General features: G+C 36.6%; 1 protein-coding gene across 1 annotated transcript in view; it reads left to right on the top strand.

The window, feature by feature from the left end:
* The window catches only part of SPAG16 (sperm associated antigen 16), a 1,071,408-nt gene that overhangs the window by 29,546 nt on the left and 1,023,184 nt on the right, over positions 1-18,678 (top strand). The window contains exon 5 of the mRNA XM_040228573.1: positions 5,453-5,590. Coding sequence (XP_040084507.1) covers positions 5,453-5,590 — 138 coding nt within the window. The remainder of the gene's footprint in view (positions 1-5,452; positions 5,591-18,678) is intronic.

The raw sequence follows: 18,678 nt of genomic DNA, 5'->3' as shown, positions 1-18,678 counted from the left end.
CTCTTCTTATTAAATCTAGAAATTGTGTGAATGATTTTTATAATAATGTCCCTATGAAATAATTACAAATGTATTAGAGAATATATTTTTGTAAGAATAGATAGATGATTAATTTGCATTACTAATGAAATGATGATTAATGTAGTTCAGTTTCCTATTTTTCTTCTAAAGTTATGGGTTAGGATATGTAGTTCTTACATGTTGCTCCAAAGTGTGAAATGATTCCCTTGGAGAAATCTGGAACCAAGTATACTCTTAATTAGGTGTTTGTTGAAATATTATCCTTTTAGATTTAGCAATTTGAAATTGCTAGATGAAATTTCAGAAAAGTGCAATAATATTAAGGTTTATAGAAACCCTAAGTAAGCATATCATTTATTGTAATATTATGATTTTAAAGTAAAATTTGTATAAATATCTCTTCATTATTTGGTTTTAATAATACTGTGGTTCAAATAATTTTATTCTGATCCCTAGCTGCCAGTTTGTAATGAGATTACAAATTATTTGTAATGAGATTATACTGTATTGGATAGTTTTATTGCAAATGAAACATGTTTTACTTTGATCAGAAACCTTTGTTTATAATGCATAGTAAGTGTATAGAAATGTGTGCTTAGTCGCTCAGCCGTGTCTGACTCTTTGTGACCCCATGGACTGTAGCCTGCCAGGCTTTTCTATCCATGGGGATTCTCCAGGCAAGAATACTGGAGTGGATTGCCATGTGTTTTTATAATTTCTTATTATGGGGAAGAACACTTGTAATTTATCATTTCTATACATTCATTTAATCTTACAAAAGGTGATGAAACAAGGTTTCCCTCTTGTTGATTTGTAAAACAAACCCAGAAAAAGCAAGCAAACAAAACTCCCAAAACCAAAACACCTAGGCAGTAGAATTTGACTTACGTTTTTTCATTCTTCAAACAGTAATTACATTAAGTCCATTAAATCTGGGGCCAGCAAACTAAGACCCTGGGGCCAAATGTAATCTGCCTCCTATTTTGGTAAATAAAATTTTACTGAAACACAGCCATGACCTATCTTTTAGGTATTATCTGTTTGTCTGTGGTTACTTTCACACTACTACATATAACAGCAAAGTTAGTCACAACAGACCATATGACCTTGAAAGCTTTTCTTTTCCCCCCAAATTATAAATGTTTATTTTATGGCCCTTTACACACACAAAAATATTATACATATATCTATATAGATATATGTATATATGCATGTGTGTGTGTGTGTGTGTGTGTATATATATATATATATATATATAATGTTCTATGAACCATGAAAAGTCTATACTGTGGGTCTGAAGAAGTGAAGTGAAGTGAAGTCGGTCAGGCGTGTCCGACTCTTTGCGACCCCATGGACTGTAGCCTACCAGGCTCCTCTGTCCCTGGGATTCTCCAGGCAAGAGTACTGGAGTGGGTTGCCATTTCCTTCTCCAGGGGATCTTCCCAACCCAGGGATCGAACCCAGGTCTCCTGCAGTGTGGGCAGACGCTTTACCATCTGAGCCACCAGGGAAGCCCCACTGTGGGTTTAGCCAGTAATATTTTTATGGCCATTTAGAAGTGCTCTGTGAACAATGATTATTTCCCTGGGGGCAAAATTAAAGTGTCACAATGGAGAAAATATGGTAGTGCATTTTATTTACCCTGACTGAGCATATGTCAACCATCTCCTTTCCTCCTCTGGATTGTTCTGCTGGGTGTTAACAAGGTCAGGGCTCACTCACCCAAAATGTACATTCTTGCCTCTACCTTCTCCTCTTATTACCTCCAACTCACTGCAACTCTTTTTCCCTTTACAGCCAAATGTTTTTTGTGAAACAGGGACTTCATTTTCTTTCTTTACTCTTTTATATCCTTGTTTCTCTCCAGTTTAGCTTCTGTGTCTACCATTGCACTGAAGTTTGGCTGATAATAAAAATGCCATCAAAGGTAATAGTGCAATTATTAATAATATTTAAACTCCAATACTTTGGCTACCTGATGCGAAGAACTGACTCATTGGGCAAGACCCTGATGGTAGGAAAGATTGAAGGCAGGAGGAGAAGTGGACGACAGAGGATGAAATGGTTGGATGGGTATCACCAACTCAATGGACATGAGTTTGAGCAAGCTTAGGGAGTTGGTTTTGGACAGGAAATCCTGGCGTGCTGCAGTCCATGGGGTCGCAAAGAGTCAGACATGACTGAGCCACTGAACTGAACTGATTTTAAATTTCTCTTAAATTGTAAAAGAAATGATAAGTTGGTAGTCTGTTTCTTTAATTTTCACAAGGTAAATATTGCTGCTTTTAGTCAATAAAATTTGGTGTAATATGTAATCACTCAAATGTGGGTAGTGCAGTTACAACTTTTACCACATATTAATTTATTTACATAATATTTAATTTAAAGGACTTTTAAACTGTCACTTTTTTTCTTATTGAAATAATTTCTTTAGAGTTTTTTTCTGCATTAAATAAAGCCAGTGGCTGAAAGTCAATTTAAAAAAATTTATTTATTTTCATTGGAGGCTAATTACTTTACAATATTGTAGTAGTTTTTGCCATACATTGACGTGAATCAGCCATGGGTGTACATATGTCCCCCATCCTGAACCTCCTTCCCACCTTCCTCCCCATCCCATCCCTCAGCCAATTTTATGGTCAGAAAATCTTTGTGGTTCAACACTTTAGTCAGTCCTTAGGTCTTCTCTTCTGAGATAAGTATAAACCACAGTCCAAATATGGATAGAAAAGTGATTTTATGATTAAATGATATGTGTTGTTTTGTAAGTTTTGGCAAATAGTGAACTATAGTCCACCAGGCTTCTCTGTCCATGGAGTTCTCCAGGCAAGAATACTGGAGTGGGTAGCCATTCCCTTCTCCAGGGGATCTTCCAGACCCGGCAATTAAATCCAGGTCTCCTCTGTTGAAGGCAGATTCTTTACCATTTGAGCCACCAAGGAAGCCCAAATATCACTTGATCTTGATTCAGTTGTCTTGAACTTTTGTATATTCAGCAGGGTTCTCTTGCTCTTTTTTGGTATCAGATAAGATATATAACACGTAACACAAAACACATGACTACTAATGTGTAATATATTAACAAAGCTAAGATGTATAATATGAAAATGCTGAAAATTTAATATTTTAAACATATTTAGCTCATCTATAGCAAGGTTTGTAGGGAATTTTGGTTAATAACTGTATTACTTGAAATGTTTTTTCTATGCTCTGTTTTTTTGTTTAACTATTAATTGCTACATATAACGATTAAAACAAATTATTAACCTATTTATAAATAATTTTCTGATGCACCTTCATATAGAGAAAATAGAAGTTCCAAGGTCTTGTTTCCTTTCTACCAACCCACTGCCTCTGATCTCAGCATTCTCCATCTCTTGTTGCATGGCTGAGCCATAGACACTGTCATCTGAGGCCAGCTCTCCTCTACTGGATGCTCTCATCTACTCACTACATGACTCCTGCAGTTGTCCCCTCTCTCCCCTGCACTGTAAAAGAGTTCCCTCTCTGCTGAATCACTGCCATGAGCGTAAGATGTACAATGATATGTCATGTATTAAAAACATAGGAGAAGACAGAACACCCTGGACTCCAATTTCTCTTCAGGGTCATCCTGATTTCCTAGGTTCTGCTTTTATGGTCTATCTCCTTGAAAGAGTTTGTTGCCACTTCTTCATTTCCTGCTTTCTCATTCCTACTCTAGTTCCACTTTGATCTCCATGACTCTATGTATTTGTGTGTGTGTGTGTGTGTGTCTTAGTCACTCAATTGTGTCCAACTCTTTGCGACTCCATGGACTATAGGTTGCCTGACTCCTCTGTCCATAAAATTCTCCAGGAAAAAATACTGGAGTGGGTTGCTGGTCCCTTCTCCAGGGGATCTTCCCAAAGGTTTCCCCCACTGCAGGCAGATTCTTTATCATCTGAACCACCAGGAAAGCCCCTCCATGAGTCTACTGAAACTTTTTTTGGTGACTTTACATTGGCAAATTCAGTGGTTGATCCTTAGTATTCTTCCTATCCTTTCTCCTTATATCATTTGTCACTGTTATTCATTACTTACTTCTTCCAGCACTTTCTTCATTTGGTCCCTTAGCCACAGTACTCTCCTGTTCTTTCACTGCTTCACTGACCCCTCTCTTAGTCTCTGTTTGGTAGTATTTCCTCTTTTCCCAATCTCAAAACAGTCCTAGAACTTTCTTACTTTTCACTTTATGTTTGCTTCCTGACTGGCCTTTATCCAATCTTGTGACTTTAAACTATATCTATTTACTGATCTATCCCAGATTTAAATTTCATGTCCTGACTTTTCCCTTAACTTTTGATGTGTACTTACAATGTTTATTTTCACTTAATTGCCTAGCAGACATAGTGCATTTAACATGGATAGAAACGGTTCCTTGATTTCTCTAAACACCAAATTCCTACTGCATTTGTTTCCATTTGACTAAATGTCTGTCCGTGGCTCAGCCAAAAACCTTGGAGTCATCCTCAATTTTCTTTTTTAACTAAAACATGATATCTGATCTGTAAGCAAATTCTGTTGGCTTCATCTTCACAGCATGTCCAGAAGGGACCCATTTCTTACAGTCTACTGCTACCAAATTTTTGTCTAATCTACCAGTCTCTCTCCTGAACTCTTACAGCAGACTCTATGCTTCTACCTTTTATTCTCTAGAGCCAGTTTATTCAGAGACATGGTAGATTAATCCTTATCAAACATATATCTGTTCAGCGTCTCTTTATCTCTCAAAGCCTCCCAGTGACTTTGGTCTAATTCAGAGTAAAATCACATTCCTGTTTCTGGCTCCGTGCTGTCTTTCCTGACTTATTTCTCACCACTCTCTTTCCTGCTCACTTAATTGGCTCTATTTCCAGATACTCCAGATATACTGACTTTTTGCTTTACATTGTAAGTGTCAAACACCTCCTTATTTCAGGGCCTTTACACATATTTTTCTGTCAGCCAAGATTGCTTCTCTTCCACATATCCACATGGCTTAGTCTCTCTTTTCCTTCAAGTCCCTGATCAAATAGTCTGTTATACTTTCTCTGGCCACTTTAGATAAAATAGCACGTCACTCTCTACTTTAGTGTCTGTTTTTCTTATCTCACTTTAATTCATAGAATGTGTCACCATCCATACTAGAATGGAAACTCCATTAGATAGGTAGAGACTTAGACATTTTTGTTAATTTCACCAGTGTCTGGACTAGTGCCTGGAGCGTAGAAGCTATATTTTATGCACCATGATATTAATACTTAGCATTTCATTTAAAAATATATTATGATTATTGACATTTTAGTTTAAAAAGTAATATTGGAACTTATTACTAAACATTCCCTTATACTTAACTTTTTGAAATGTACATAATTAAAACCAATTTAGTAGAAAGAAACAATATGAAGTCTTTTGTTTGATTTTATTCTAGGTATGAGTTAATACAGAAGGGAATAACTGAACTTAGAGATGGTGGGATTGTTCCAGATGTCTACACTCAGAACATGCTTTTAGAAAATGAGAACAAAATTTTGAAGAAAGATTTGAAGCATTATAAACAAGCAGCTGAGTACGTTATTTTTTAATAACTTTTTTTTTCTATTTTGGACTAAATGAAAATAAGGCTTGAGTTTGCTACTGTATGGATGGTGATTTATGCACCAGAGCTTTAGATCTGGAGAACTGAATTATATGTCAGTGCAAGTTGGAAAGAATGTGAAAGGCTTCACCAGCAACTTAATTGAACAGATGAGCAGAACACTCACAACTGTAATTCACCATCAAGAGTGGGATGAGGGGGGTTGTGCAGGAAGTTGTTAATGTGCTACATAACATGTTACCTGTGGGAACCCAGGTCTCCTGCATTTCTGGGATTTTTACCAGCTGAGCCACAAGGGAAGCCCAAGAATACTGGAGTGGGTAGCCTATCCCTTCTCCAGTGGATCTTCCCAACCCAGGAATTGAACTGGGGTCTTCTGGATTGCAGGTGGATTCTTTATCAACTGAACTATCAGGGAAGCCCAGTTCTTTTCACTTTGACTTTCATTTGCTTCCTTATGTATTTTGAAAGTGATATGGTTTGTGGAAATATTTTCCCATGAGAGTAAGCTGATTTCTGAAATAATAATAATATTATAGAAAAATTAGAGGAAGAAAGAACCCCATGGACTGTAGTCTGCCAGGCTCCTCTGTCCATGGAATTTTCCAGGTAGGAATACTAGAGCAGGTTACCGTTTCCTTCTCCAGGGGATCCTCCCAACCCAGGGACTGAACCCACGTCTCTTATGTCTCCTGCATTGGTAGCCAACTTCTTTACCACTAGTTCCACCTGGAAGCCCCAGTGTACTCTTAGTAGAGGAATTTCAGTATTTGAAAATTCCCCAAAGAAAACTGTTATTTTGTAATTTTGTAGCATAAATTTATGCCCAGTAGAGAAACTTAACAGAAAGCAAATCTCTCTGCAGGTTTCTCTCATTCTAAAATTAATGAAAGACAAGCAGTGTTTTGGCAAACAGATTTAGATAAATGGACAGTGTTATTCTGGCAAAGACAAATATGTGAATGTGTTGACTTGAGGTGAATCTACTCATCTAAGACAATGTTAGATGAAAAATCAATACTTAGATATGGAGTAGAGCCAGTTTATGCTTTGTTCATTAATTTTTATTAAACATTTAAAGAGAGGCTTTTCTGTTAAAAGAATCATATTAAAACAAAAAATCAGATAAACAGAACTACCATATAGGAATGTAGTTTTTCTAAGAACTTTGTAAAAAAAAGCTTCAGGAAACAAGACTGTATTGCAAATGGAAGGAAACATTTAAAATAAGCTTCTATTTTTGAAAAGTGGCAGTAAATAAAAATAATGTGTATGATTGTTTATTCAGTCATTATATGCACTTGTAGAATTGTATTTTGCAAATTATACAAATTTCATATTATCTGTGTATGTGTGTTAGACACTCAGTCGTGTCTGACTCTTGTGATCCCATGGACAGTAGCCTGCCAGGTTCCTCTGTCCATGGAATTCTCCAGGCAGGGGTACAGGAGTGGGTTGCCATTTCTTCCTCCATCATATTATCTATGCATAGACTACTTGGGGTTTTGTATAGAAGTGTACGATAATCCACAGAATGATGCTACTAGAACCATCCTCTCTATTCTCAGATCCATTTCTCAGAAGTGGTTTGCACTCTTGGCTCTGACACTCACTATAATTCTGTATAGATGCATAATGGATGCACTGGGAATGTTACCCAGCAGATTTTTCAGAATGCATATTGTTTCAGATCTTGATCTCCTTTGAATTATTGCTTGAGTTTGCTAATTTCTTTTGAATATATAGAGCCTTTTTTCTGCAGAGAGATTTGTCCCAGTAATATGAAATAGTCATTTTTATTACTGGTTGTTTATTGACTATTATATTTAATAACTATAATCAAAATGATACAAACTATTACCTGTGTAAATTATTAACTTAATGTTAAAAAGCATGATTCATACAGATATCACTCAAATGAAATCTCTTATTCATGTTTACTAAACTATCAGGTTCATTTCAGTTCAGTTGCTCAGTTGAGTCCGACTCTTTGTGACCCCATGAACTGCAGCATGCCAGGCCTCCGTGTCCATCACCAACCCCCAGAGTCCACCCAAACTCATATACATTGAGTCGGTGATGCCATCCAACCATCTTATCCTCTGTCATCCCCTTCTCCTCCTGCTCTCAATCTTTCCCAGCATCAGGGTCTTTTCAAATGAGTCAGCTCTTCGCATAAGGTGGCCAAAGTATTGGAGTTTCAGCTTCAACATCAGTCCTTCCAATGAACACCAAGGACTGATCTCCTTTAGGATAGACTGGTTGGATCTTCTTGCAGTCCAAGGGACTCTCAAGAGTCTTCTCCAACACCACAGTTCAAAAGCATGAATTCTCGGCACTCAGCTTTCTTTATAGTCCAACTCTCATACCCATACATGACCACTGGAAAAACTGTAGCCTTGACTAGACGGACCTTTGTTGACAAAGTAATGTCTCTGCTTTTTAATAGGCTGTCTAGGTTAGTATCAGGTTAGTAACTCTTTTTAAGATTTACATGTATTTACTAAAATATAGTTTTAGTTTCAGTGGTCTTATGGTATCTCTCAAATCTATCTTACTCAGTAGAATTAAACTTACACAAATTAGAAAAGGAAAATATTTATTTAGTTTAGTCTACCTGACATGGAAAGTCTGAAGGAAAGCTGCTTGACCCTTTATAAATGCTTAACATTTATATCATTGAATGAATATTAAGCACATTGTGCTTCACAGCCCTTTTTGATGACATGTATTGCCTGTTTTGTTGGATGCTTTCTCAGAAAATGGAGACTGACATTTTGTACAAAATTCCCAAAACTACCTCTGGCATGCTACAAGTTTTCTCTAAATTGTAAGTCTCATCATGCAGGTTTTTTTCTTTTTCTTCTCTTTTTTAAGGGATAGAGGGCATTTACTGGAAAGCACTGGAGTAGCCACAGATTTGAGGAAAGTTTCTCCCCATACGTCTTTCTTCCATAGATATATTTGTATAGGAAGGCCCCAAGAGGGAGGCTTCCTTACATTTCACACAAGGGCCCACACTTTTTCCTCTAGTCCTGGCCTTGGCTGGGCGTTCATCTTCACAGTCTTCTCCTCTGGCTCCAACTTCAACAGTCTCAGCCTGAGACCTTACTGGCTTGGATCACACAGACATCTCAGATCGGACCCTCATCCTTGGGTCTCAGTTTTCTTATATCTTAAATGGATAGGTAGGACTAAATGTCTGAACATTCACGAGGTCATTGCGTTCTATGGGAGACATATCTTTTCATTCTGTATCCCTTAATGGTCTGTTGGAGATGGGCCTCCATGTCATATAGCACATGACATACACCACACAGCAGGTCTTACATATGTGAGAACGTGTCCCCAACATCACTTACAGCCCTGATCCACTGAGAACTGAATTCCATGGCATTTCTCAGGATCCTTGAGTCCTGAGCCAAGTCCTGGATTGGGAAAGACTTTTTTATGATGCAGACGAGGTTGGAGAGATTTTTCTCCAAAGGCGCATCACACAGGTTTTTCAGTTTGACTTGTGAGGATATTTTCCCAGTAACAATTAAGTGCTAAACATAGGATTCTCTTTAAAGAGTTTACATTAAAGTTTACTTTTTTAAGATTAAGCCTATTTCTTAAAGCAAGATGAATATAGTGTCAAATGCTAATAATAATAATAATATTTACTATGTAAAAAGAGTCAGGTTACAGATGTGTTTTATATTATCTTGATTAAACTGGTAGCATTTAGTGGTGTATCTGGAAAAATCAGCAAAATCATATAAGTATAAGCTTAATATTTGTCTAGAGGAAATTTGCCATGGAAAGAGTACTGTATTGAAAGTTCAAATACCTGGCTTCCAATATTCTGCTACTTATTAACTCAATTTCCTTATTGTTATACTGGGAATAATTATGCATAATATTATTAACTCCTAGGGAGTAATGTGATAATTAAACAAGACAGTCTACATTAAAGAGCTGTGTAAATCACAAAGTGCTTTGAAAATGTCAGCTATTATTATCAATATCTCTAAAGGCTGTCATCCCTAGATTTAAAAAAATTATCACATCATTATTATTTTTGAAATCGGCAGTGATGAAGCATGAGGAAGAAATGAAAAGGGAAAATATTTCACTGTAAAATAATTGAGTTGCTATAATTAAAAAAAGAAATTGTCTTTTTCTCTGTTCTAAGCAATGGCAGTTTTAGAACAGAGGTTTCCCTTATTTGCTGCAAATGTAGATTATCTTTTAAGATGTAAAATTTGGTGTATGGTATATCTGTATGTATAGTAGTGCATGTTAACCAGACTTATCGTGATTATTTTGCAATATATGTAAACATCCAGTCAGTATATTATACAGCTAAACTGATGCTTTTGAACTGTGGTGTTGGAGAAAACTCTTGAGAGTCCCTTGGACTGCAAGGAGATCCAACCAGTCCATTCTGAAGGAGATCAGCCCTGGGTGTTCTTTGGAAGGAATGATGCTAAAGCTGAAACTTCAGTACTTTGGTCACCTCATGCGAAGAGTTGACTCATTGGAAAAGACTCTGATGCTGGGAGGGATTGGGGGCAGGAGGAGAAGGGGACGACAGAGGATGAGATGGCTGGATGGCATCACTGACTCAAAGGATGTGAGTCTGAGTGAACTCCAGGAGTTGGTGATGGACAGGGAGGCCTGGCGTGCTGCGATTCATGGGGTCGCAAAGAGTCGGACACGACTGAGCGACTGAAATGAACTGAACTGAACTGAACTGAAACTGATATAATGTTATGTGTCAATTATATATTGATATGAAAAAGTTTGGGACAAAACTGCTTGGAAAATTACTTTATAGATGTTTTTAAGGGAAAAATAACATTATTAAAAAGGTTCATAGTTACATTGAATATATTAATATTGCATACTAGATACTAGAAGAATGATATGAGTAGTAGGTTGACATTCTTTGTTGAAAGATTAGAATCTAATTGTACGTTTATACTGAAATGTGGCCCAATTGTTATTTTTTGGTAATTTTATTTATTAATTTATTTTTTGCTGTTGGGTCTTCATTGTTGCACGGGCCTTTCTCCAGTTGTGACGAGTGGGAGCTATTCTTTATGGTGGGGTGCGGGCTTCTCATTGTGGCGGCCTCTCTTCTTGTGGAGCAGGGTCTCTAGGGCACGTGGGCTTCAGTAGTTGCGGTACACGGGCTCAGTAGCTGCAGCTCCCAGGCTCTAGAGCACAGGCTCAGTGCTTGTGGCACATGGGCTTAGTTGCTCTGTGGCATGTGAGATCTTCCTGGATCAGAGATCAAATCTATGTGTGTCACACATTGGCAGGCACATTCTCCGCCACTGAGCCACCAGGGGAGCCCCAACAAATTAAGTTCAGAGGTCTAGAACTGAAGTGACCTCTCTCATATTTGCAGAAAAATGTTAGTTGCATGAACACTAAAAATATCACTTAGAGATATCTTTCACAGTTAAGACATTATTTCATAAACCTTGAGGAGAAGGCAATGGCACCCCACTCAAGTACTCTTGCCTGGAAAATCCCGTCGATGGAGGAGCCTGGTACGCTGCAGCCCATGGGGTTGCTAAGAGTTGGACACGACTGAGCGAATTCACTTTCACTTTTCACTTTTATGCATTGGAGTAGGAAATGGCAACCCACTCCAGTGTTCTTGCCTGGGGAATCCCAGGGATGGGGGAACCTGGTGGGCTGCCGTCTATGGGGTCGCACAGAGTCGGACATGACTGAAGCAACTTAGCAGCAGCAGCAGCATAAACCTTGTTTTATTTGGTAGCTGATCTGCCACAATATTCACTTCAATCTGAGGTGAATAAAAAATTACAGATTTTATTGATTCGAAACCTTTATTTTGTTTTGTATCTTGACTAGCATTTTGTGTCTCTTGCTAATAATGTATAGTGTAGATGAGTGGTTTCCAACCTTCTAGGCACCAGGGAGTGGTTTCGTGGAAGACAAGTTTTCAGTGTACCTGTCGGGGTGGGAGGGATGGTTTCGGGATGATTCAAGCTCATTACATTTTTGTGCACATTATTTCTGTTTTATTACATTAACTCCACCTCAGATCATCAGGCATTGGATCCCAGAGGCTGGAGACCCCCTGATGTAGATATTGCAACTAATCTTAAATGAATGTCTTACTACTAAAAGCAACATTGGATTTGTACTAAATATTCTGCAGTTTGGCTTTCACCTTGACTATTCTAGTCAAGTGGGCACCCTATTTTTCATTCTTCTCCTCCCTCCCATGCTGTGAGAATGTGCTTTTCTGTCTCCTCCTTCTTACCTTCATGCTGTTTATGCTCTCTAAGGTGTGCTGTCCAATGTGATGGCCACTAACTACACGTGGATGTTGACAGAACATGTTGAATCAGGTGATAGTAGGTGCTATGCAGAAAAAGAACACAAGTAAAGGAGACAAATAAATGATACACTGCTTTATACAGGATAGTGAGAGAAGTCCTCTCAGTTATCTGGAAAAACTGAAGGAGAAGGCCATGTGTCAACTTGGGAAAAGGGAATTCCAGGCAGAAGGAAAAGGAAATACAGAGAACCTATGTTGGAGACAGCTTAGCTTGTTGGAGGATGAGTAAGGTGACCATAGTGACTAGATCCATTGGGTAAGTGGTAGAGGCCTTTGTTAGAATTTTCTTTTTTTTCCTCTAAGTGGGATGTGAGGCTAATGGATAGTTTTGAGGAGAATCATAATGTAAAGTGGCTCCTGTATGGAAAGTAGATTGGATGGAGGGACATAATTGAAGTAGGGAGAGCGTTATATCCTGCATAATTTTATAGGCTGACTTACCTCGTTACTACATAATAATAAGTCAGACCAGCTCCTTATGGAAAAATTAGGTCCTTGAAAGGAACACATATGTTATTATCAAATTCTTCATTACTTACTAACCCCAAACTTTTACTCAGGATGGATAATAATATCAGGCCAGGTATTAAGGATAGAGTAGCACAAGTACATGCTGTCTGCCACTTATTAGCTATAAAAATATAATTATCTCTCAGTTTTCACATATGTGAGTGGGGTGACATTATCCTTGAGGGCATCATTTTAAAGTGTTTAACCCAATATCTGTCACGTGATAAGTGCTCAGTAAAGTGGCTCAGCTGGTAAAATATCTGCCTGCAAAGCAGGTGACCTGAGTTCAATCCCTCGGTTGGGAAGATCCCCTAGGGAAAGGCTACCCATTCCAGTATTCTGACCTGGAGAATTCCATGGACTGTATAGTCCTTGGGGTTGCAAAGAGTCAGATATGACTGAGTGACTTTCACTTTCAGAAGGATTAAATCAATATTCTATATTAAAACATCTTTTTTTTTTCCTCTTTTCAGACACTCACTACGGTTTGTGTATATATATATAAATATATATGCATATGTTTTATTTCCTTATTCATTTTGTTTATACATCTGAGAGATAAAGATTGTGCTTGTCTTATTCATTACATTGTAATGAGCATTGTATCTAGTACACAGTATTATTAAGTGGGTGGAATAGCATTATCATCTTCATCAACTTTATTATTAGCAGCGTCAGTAACACTGAAGAAAGACCCAAGAGTGGTATCTTTTCCAGAAGTCAGGTATAAGGCAATTTATTTATTTGTTTACATATATGAAGTTTTTAATTCTAAACAAATATCAATCGTAAAGAAAGTAAACAAAATAGAATAATGGACCTCATAAGCCAGACAGATAGTTTCAACACTTATCAACTTTCTGCCATTATTTCATTTGTTTCCCCCCACACTCTACCCCACATTCCATTTATTATTTTTATCATTTTTTGAGTTATAATTTATATAAATTGAAATGTGCATATCTTAGCTACATGATTTTGACAAACAAATGAAGTCTTTTTTTTTTTTTTTGGACTTTGATACCTGGGGGAATTTTTATTTTCCAGAATGATGAGATTTATTTTTAAGTGTTTTCCTGGTTGGAAACCAGAGAGCAGTTCAATGGGAGAGCAGAGGTGATGTTTTACAAAGAGAGATGGAGCCATCCAGACAGAGAGTCTTATAACCTCCCAACTCATAATATAGAGCATTGCTGCCTATCCAGGGATTTCTTTTGTGTCCCTTCTTTGTCATTCCCTGCCCTGGCACTTAATGTTCTGATTTTATTTTCCACTTTGGATTAGTTTCGCCAGTTGGAGAACTTCATAAATGTAATCACAGAATGTTCATTTCTTTGTGTTTGGCTTCTTCTGCTCATCTAAAGTCTGTAAAATTTATCTGTGATATTTTCATTTATGAGTAATTTGTTCCCTTTTATTGCTAGTTCAGTTCAGTTGCTCAGTTGTGTCCAACTGTTTGCGACCCCGTGGACTGCAGCACAACAGGCTTCCCTGTCCTCCACTGTCTCCCAGAGTTGGCTCAAATTGATGTCCATTGAGTCGGTGATGATATCTGAATTATTTATTGCTAAGCAGTGTCCTACTGTATAGTGTATACCAGAATTTATTACCCTTTTTCTATTGAATTGTTTCCAGCTATAGTTATTGTGAATTATACTGCTATGAACATTTGTGTACAGGTCTTTTTGTGAAAGTGTGTTTTCTTTCTTTTTGGTAAAAACATGTTGTTTAGTCACTAAGTCATGTTTCTTTGTGATTCCCATGGACTGCAGCATGCCAGGCTTCCCTGTCCTCCACTGTCTCCCAGAGTTTGCTCAAATTCATGTCCATTGAGTCGGTGACGATATCTAACCGTCTCATCCTCTGCTGCCCCCTTCTCCTTTTTCCTTCCAGTCTTTCCCAGCATCAGAGTCTTTTCCAGTGAGTTGACTCTTCGTATCAGGTGGCCAAAGTATTGGAGCTTCAGCTTCAGCATCAGTTCTTTCAGTGAATATTCCGGGTTGATTTCCTTTAGGATTGACTTGTTTGAGAATATAATTTTATAAAGGGTAGACGTTTAAGAAACTACTAGTCCATTTTTCAGCATTCAAGTTGAGTAATTTTACATTCTCAAAAGAAATATATGAGAGCTCTAATTGCTTCACATTATCACCAACATTGAGTTTTGTCAGACTTTTAAAGTTCAGCCATTTTAGTGGTTGTATAATGGCAACTTATTGTAGTTTTGATATTCATTTTCCTGATGACTAATGATACTGATAACATTTTTTTGTGCTTATTGGCCATTCATCCATCCTGCTTTCTGTCTAAGTCTTTTGCCGCTTTTTTTTTTTTTGCATTAGTTGTCCTATTTGTGAGTTGTAAGAGTTCTTTGTATATTGGATACAAATCCTTTGTCAGAATATTTTGAATATGATGCTTTCTGTGTAAGTCTTTTGCCTGTTTTTTTTCTGTTGCATCAATTGTTCTATTTGTGAGTTTTAAGAGTTATTTATATGTTTTGGATACAAATCATTTGTCAGAATATTTTGAATATTTTTCCTAGTTTATGGCTCAATTCTTCAGTTTCTTAATGGTGTCTTTGGATGAGCAGAAGTTTTAAATTTTGATGAAGTCTTAATTTATCTTTTTTAGAATACTGCTTTTGATATTTGGGCTAAGATACCATTGCCTACTTCCAGGTTAAAGATATATTCTCTTTTCTTTTAAAACTTTCAAAAATTTAGAACTTGTATTTTCAGCCTACTTTAATTTTTGTACATTCTGTGAGGTAGGAGCTAGAGATTAATTTTCTTTTCAATAGATATTCATTATTCCATAACCATTCTTAGAAAGAATTTTTATTCTTCATTGAATTTCTTTGGCATTTTTGTTGAAAATTAATTTCACTCTATAATTGTGGGTCAGTTTCTATTTTCTGTTCCATTCACCTATTTGTTTATCCTTATGCTAATGCTAATACCACACTCTTGATTGCTGCAAGTTTAAGTTCTTAAAGTCAGATAGATTACTCTTCCAACTTTGTTTTTCTTTTCTAAAGATTGTTTAGCTATTCTAGATCCTGTATTTTCATATAAATTTTAGATTCACTTTGTCAGTTTTTATTGAAAGACTGAGGTGGCATTAGGATTGATTGAGTTCAATCTGTTAAAATTTGGGAAGAATGTGTACACGTGAGTATACACAGATATTTTCATATCCATATATTTTAGGGGGATGGATTGATGTATTTGTATGTTTTAGTGTTCTATTTGTATATCTCATTCCAGTTATTAGATTATCTTAAATACTGTATATTTGTGAAAAAGATTGATATTTGTGTCTTTTACATCTAATTATCTAATATATTCACTTTTTGTCACATTATGAGCTCCATATAATAGGGAATTATCTTGTGCTCAGTATATACTCAGGTTTGCAGCTGTGCCTGATAAATATGAGGGGCTTATGTGAATGTATGTTTTTAACATTTTGGCTCTTTAGTTAAGTTTCTAATAATTTTTTGAGTAGTTGATTGATGATTTTTGCCTCTTTCATAGTATTCCTTAGGAGCAAGCATCCTTTCCCTTTTATTATGGTAATTTAAATAACTTCCTCCACAGTTAAGTCTTGCTCATTTAAAATACTGTCTTCCATTGTTGGGCTTTTATGTTAAGAAAATACAATGCAGACCAGAAAGGTTTATGGAGAAATATCAATGACCTCAGATATGCAGATGACACCACCCTTATGGCAGAAAGTGAAGAGGAACTAAAAAGCCTCTTGATGAAAGTGAAAGTGGAGAGTGAAAAAGTTAGCTTAAAGCTCAACATTCAGAAAACGAAGATCATGGCATCCGGTCCCATCACTTCATGGGAAATAGATGGGGAAACAGTGGAAACAGTGTCAGACTTTATTTTTGGGGGCTCCAAAATCACTGCAGATGGTGATTGCAGCCATGAAATTAAAAGATGCTTACTCCTTAGAAAGAAAGTTATGACCAACCTAGATAGCATATTCAAAAGCAGAGACATTACTTTGCTGACTAAGGTCCGTCTAGTCAAGGCTATGGTTTTTCCTGTGGTCATGTATGGATGTGAGAGTTGGACTGTGAAGAAGGCTGAGTGCCGAATTGATGCTTTTGAAGTGTGGTGTTGGAGAAGACTCTTGAGAGTCCCTGGGGCTGCAAGGAGATCCAACCAGTCCATTCTGAAGGAGATCAGCCCTGGGATTTCTTTGGGAGGAATGATGGTAAAGCTGAAACTCCAGTACTTTGGCTACCTCATGAGAAGAGTTGACTCATTGGAAAAGACTCTGATGCTGGGAGGGATTGGGGGCAGGAGGTGAAGAGGACGACCGAGGATAAGATGGCTGGATGGCATCACAGACTCGATGGATGTGAGTCTGAGTGAACTCCGGGAGTTGGTGATGGACAGGGAGGCCTGGTGTGCTGCAATTCATTGGGTCACAAAGAGTCGGACACGACTGAGCGACTGAACTGAACTGAAAGATTAAGCAGGAATAATACTGACTGGAACTACTAAATAGAAGATAAAAGTCTACCATTTTAAAATTAATGAAATGCTTGATTTTATCTTCTGTCAGAAAATATGGACATAAGGAAAGTTAATGGCTACTAATATTAAGAAAACATTAGGTGCTTTACTAATGGACCCTAATTTCACTTACAAAATACACTTCTATGAAAGGTCAGAGAATACCCAGCTTTTCTGAAGACCTATTTAATTTAATGACTTTCAGAAACACACACTGTGGATAAAGATAATAATGGGACCCATAAAATTTCATGCTTTAGTGTTTAGGTAATTGCTTGTTAAGAAGGTATTTTTTCCAGATGTGGGTGTATCCCTATCTTTTATTGGTTAAGAATATAATGAAAGCTTGAATCTAATATAGTTATGTGGCATTTTTACCATCTGACAATTATTCCAATATTAATTGTAGTGGGTTAAACTAATTTATTTCTAACCAATTGAAGAGAATAAAATAGTTGGTAATTGTACTGTTATCAAAAATCACTTTGATTCAAGTTTACATGGGAGAAAAAATACACAACAAAGATGGCCTACTTTGATTGGTGCCTGGAAATCAGAAAATGTTTATATGGTGCCTTTTGCCAAATTATGGAAACAATAACTCAACAAATCTATTATTAAATGTTCCCTCCAAAATACTTAGTTAAAGCTATTCAGTTAATAAAAATTATTTTACTGGGAGCATTAAAGCTAAAAATAACTTTTTACATACACTATTAAATTATATTTATATGTTAAACATGGAGTTTTGGGGACAGATCTTTTATAGTGTGAAATCTATGAGTATCTTGCTATTTTATATTTTATTTATATATTTTAATTTGCTGCTTTCCTGAAATGGGTAAGTTAAATAGTTATTCTGTTATCTCATTAACAAAAAGCATTTAAGTAGTGTGTTCTTTATGAACAAATCTAAATAGAATGTTTCACCGAATATCAAGTTCATTGTACTTGAAATAGAATTTCTATATTTTGTATCTGTCTTAATGAAATTTTTCTTTTAAACACAAAGATGCTCTACTAATATAATGAAAAAAAAACTGAATAGTTTAAATATTAATTGCATATATGATTATTTCAAACTTTTTTTTTAGTACAACTTCTATTTTTCTTTTATTAAGCAGTTGGGCAGCAGAAAGTTCATAATAGGAGAAGCATCACCATGAAGTGAATTTAAATTGTTTTCCTGAGTAGACTTCATTTTTGCAAACAGAAAGCAAGTCTCTGAAAACCAATTTAATGGTCAGAAAGGCTTTAAGGTCCAATACTTCAGTTAGTTCCTATGCTTTTTTCCTGGGATGAGTACAGTAGGACTTAAAATGTGTATTTGAAAAGTGAGTTAATGCAATGCTACACATTTGTGGTTCTGCCCAAGAAACTTTCAGCATTATTTTTCTGTTTTTTATTTTAACCTATTATGGTTTACATTTCAGATAAGATAAAAAATATATAAGCTCATTAAGTAATAAATTAAGTTGTTGAAAGTAAGACAGCTTTTAGTAGTTCAGTTCAGTCGCTCAGTCGTGTCCGACTCTTTACAACCCCATGAATTGCAGCATGCCAGGCCTCCCTGTCCATCACCAACTCCCGGAGTTCACTCAAACTCATGTTCATTGAGTTGGTGATGCCATCCAGCCATCTCATCCTCT

The sequence above is a fragment of the Oryx dammah genome, unplaced genomic scaffold (assembly GCF_014754425.2).
Source record: "Oryx dammah isolate SB20612 unplaced genomic scaffold, SCBI_Odam_1.1 HiC_scaffold_27, whole genome shotgun sequence".
NCBI classification, from domain to species: domain Eukaryota; kingdom Metazoa; phylum Chordata; class Mammalia; order Artiodactyla; family Bovidae; genus Oryx; species Oryx dammah.
Note: the sequence above shows the minus strand (reverse complement) of the source record. Positions and strands in the feature narration are given on the sequence as shown.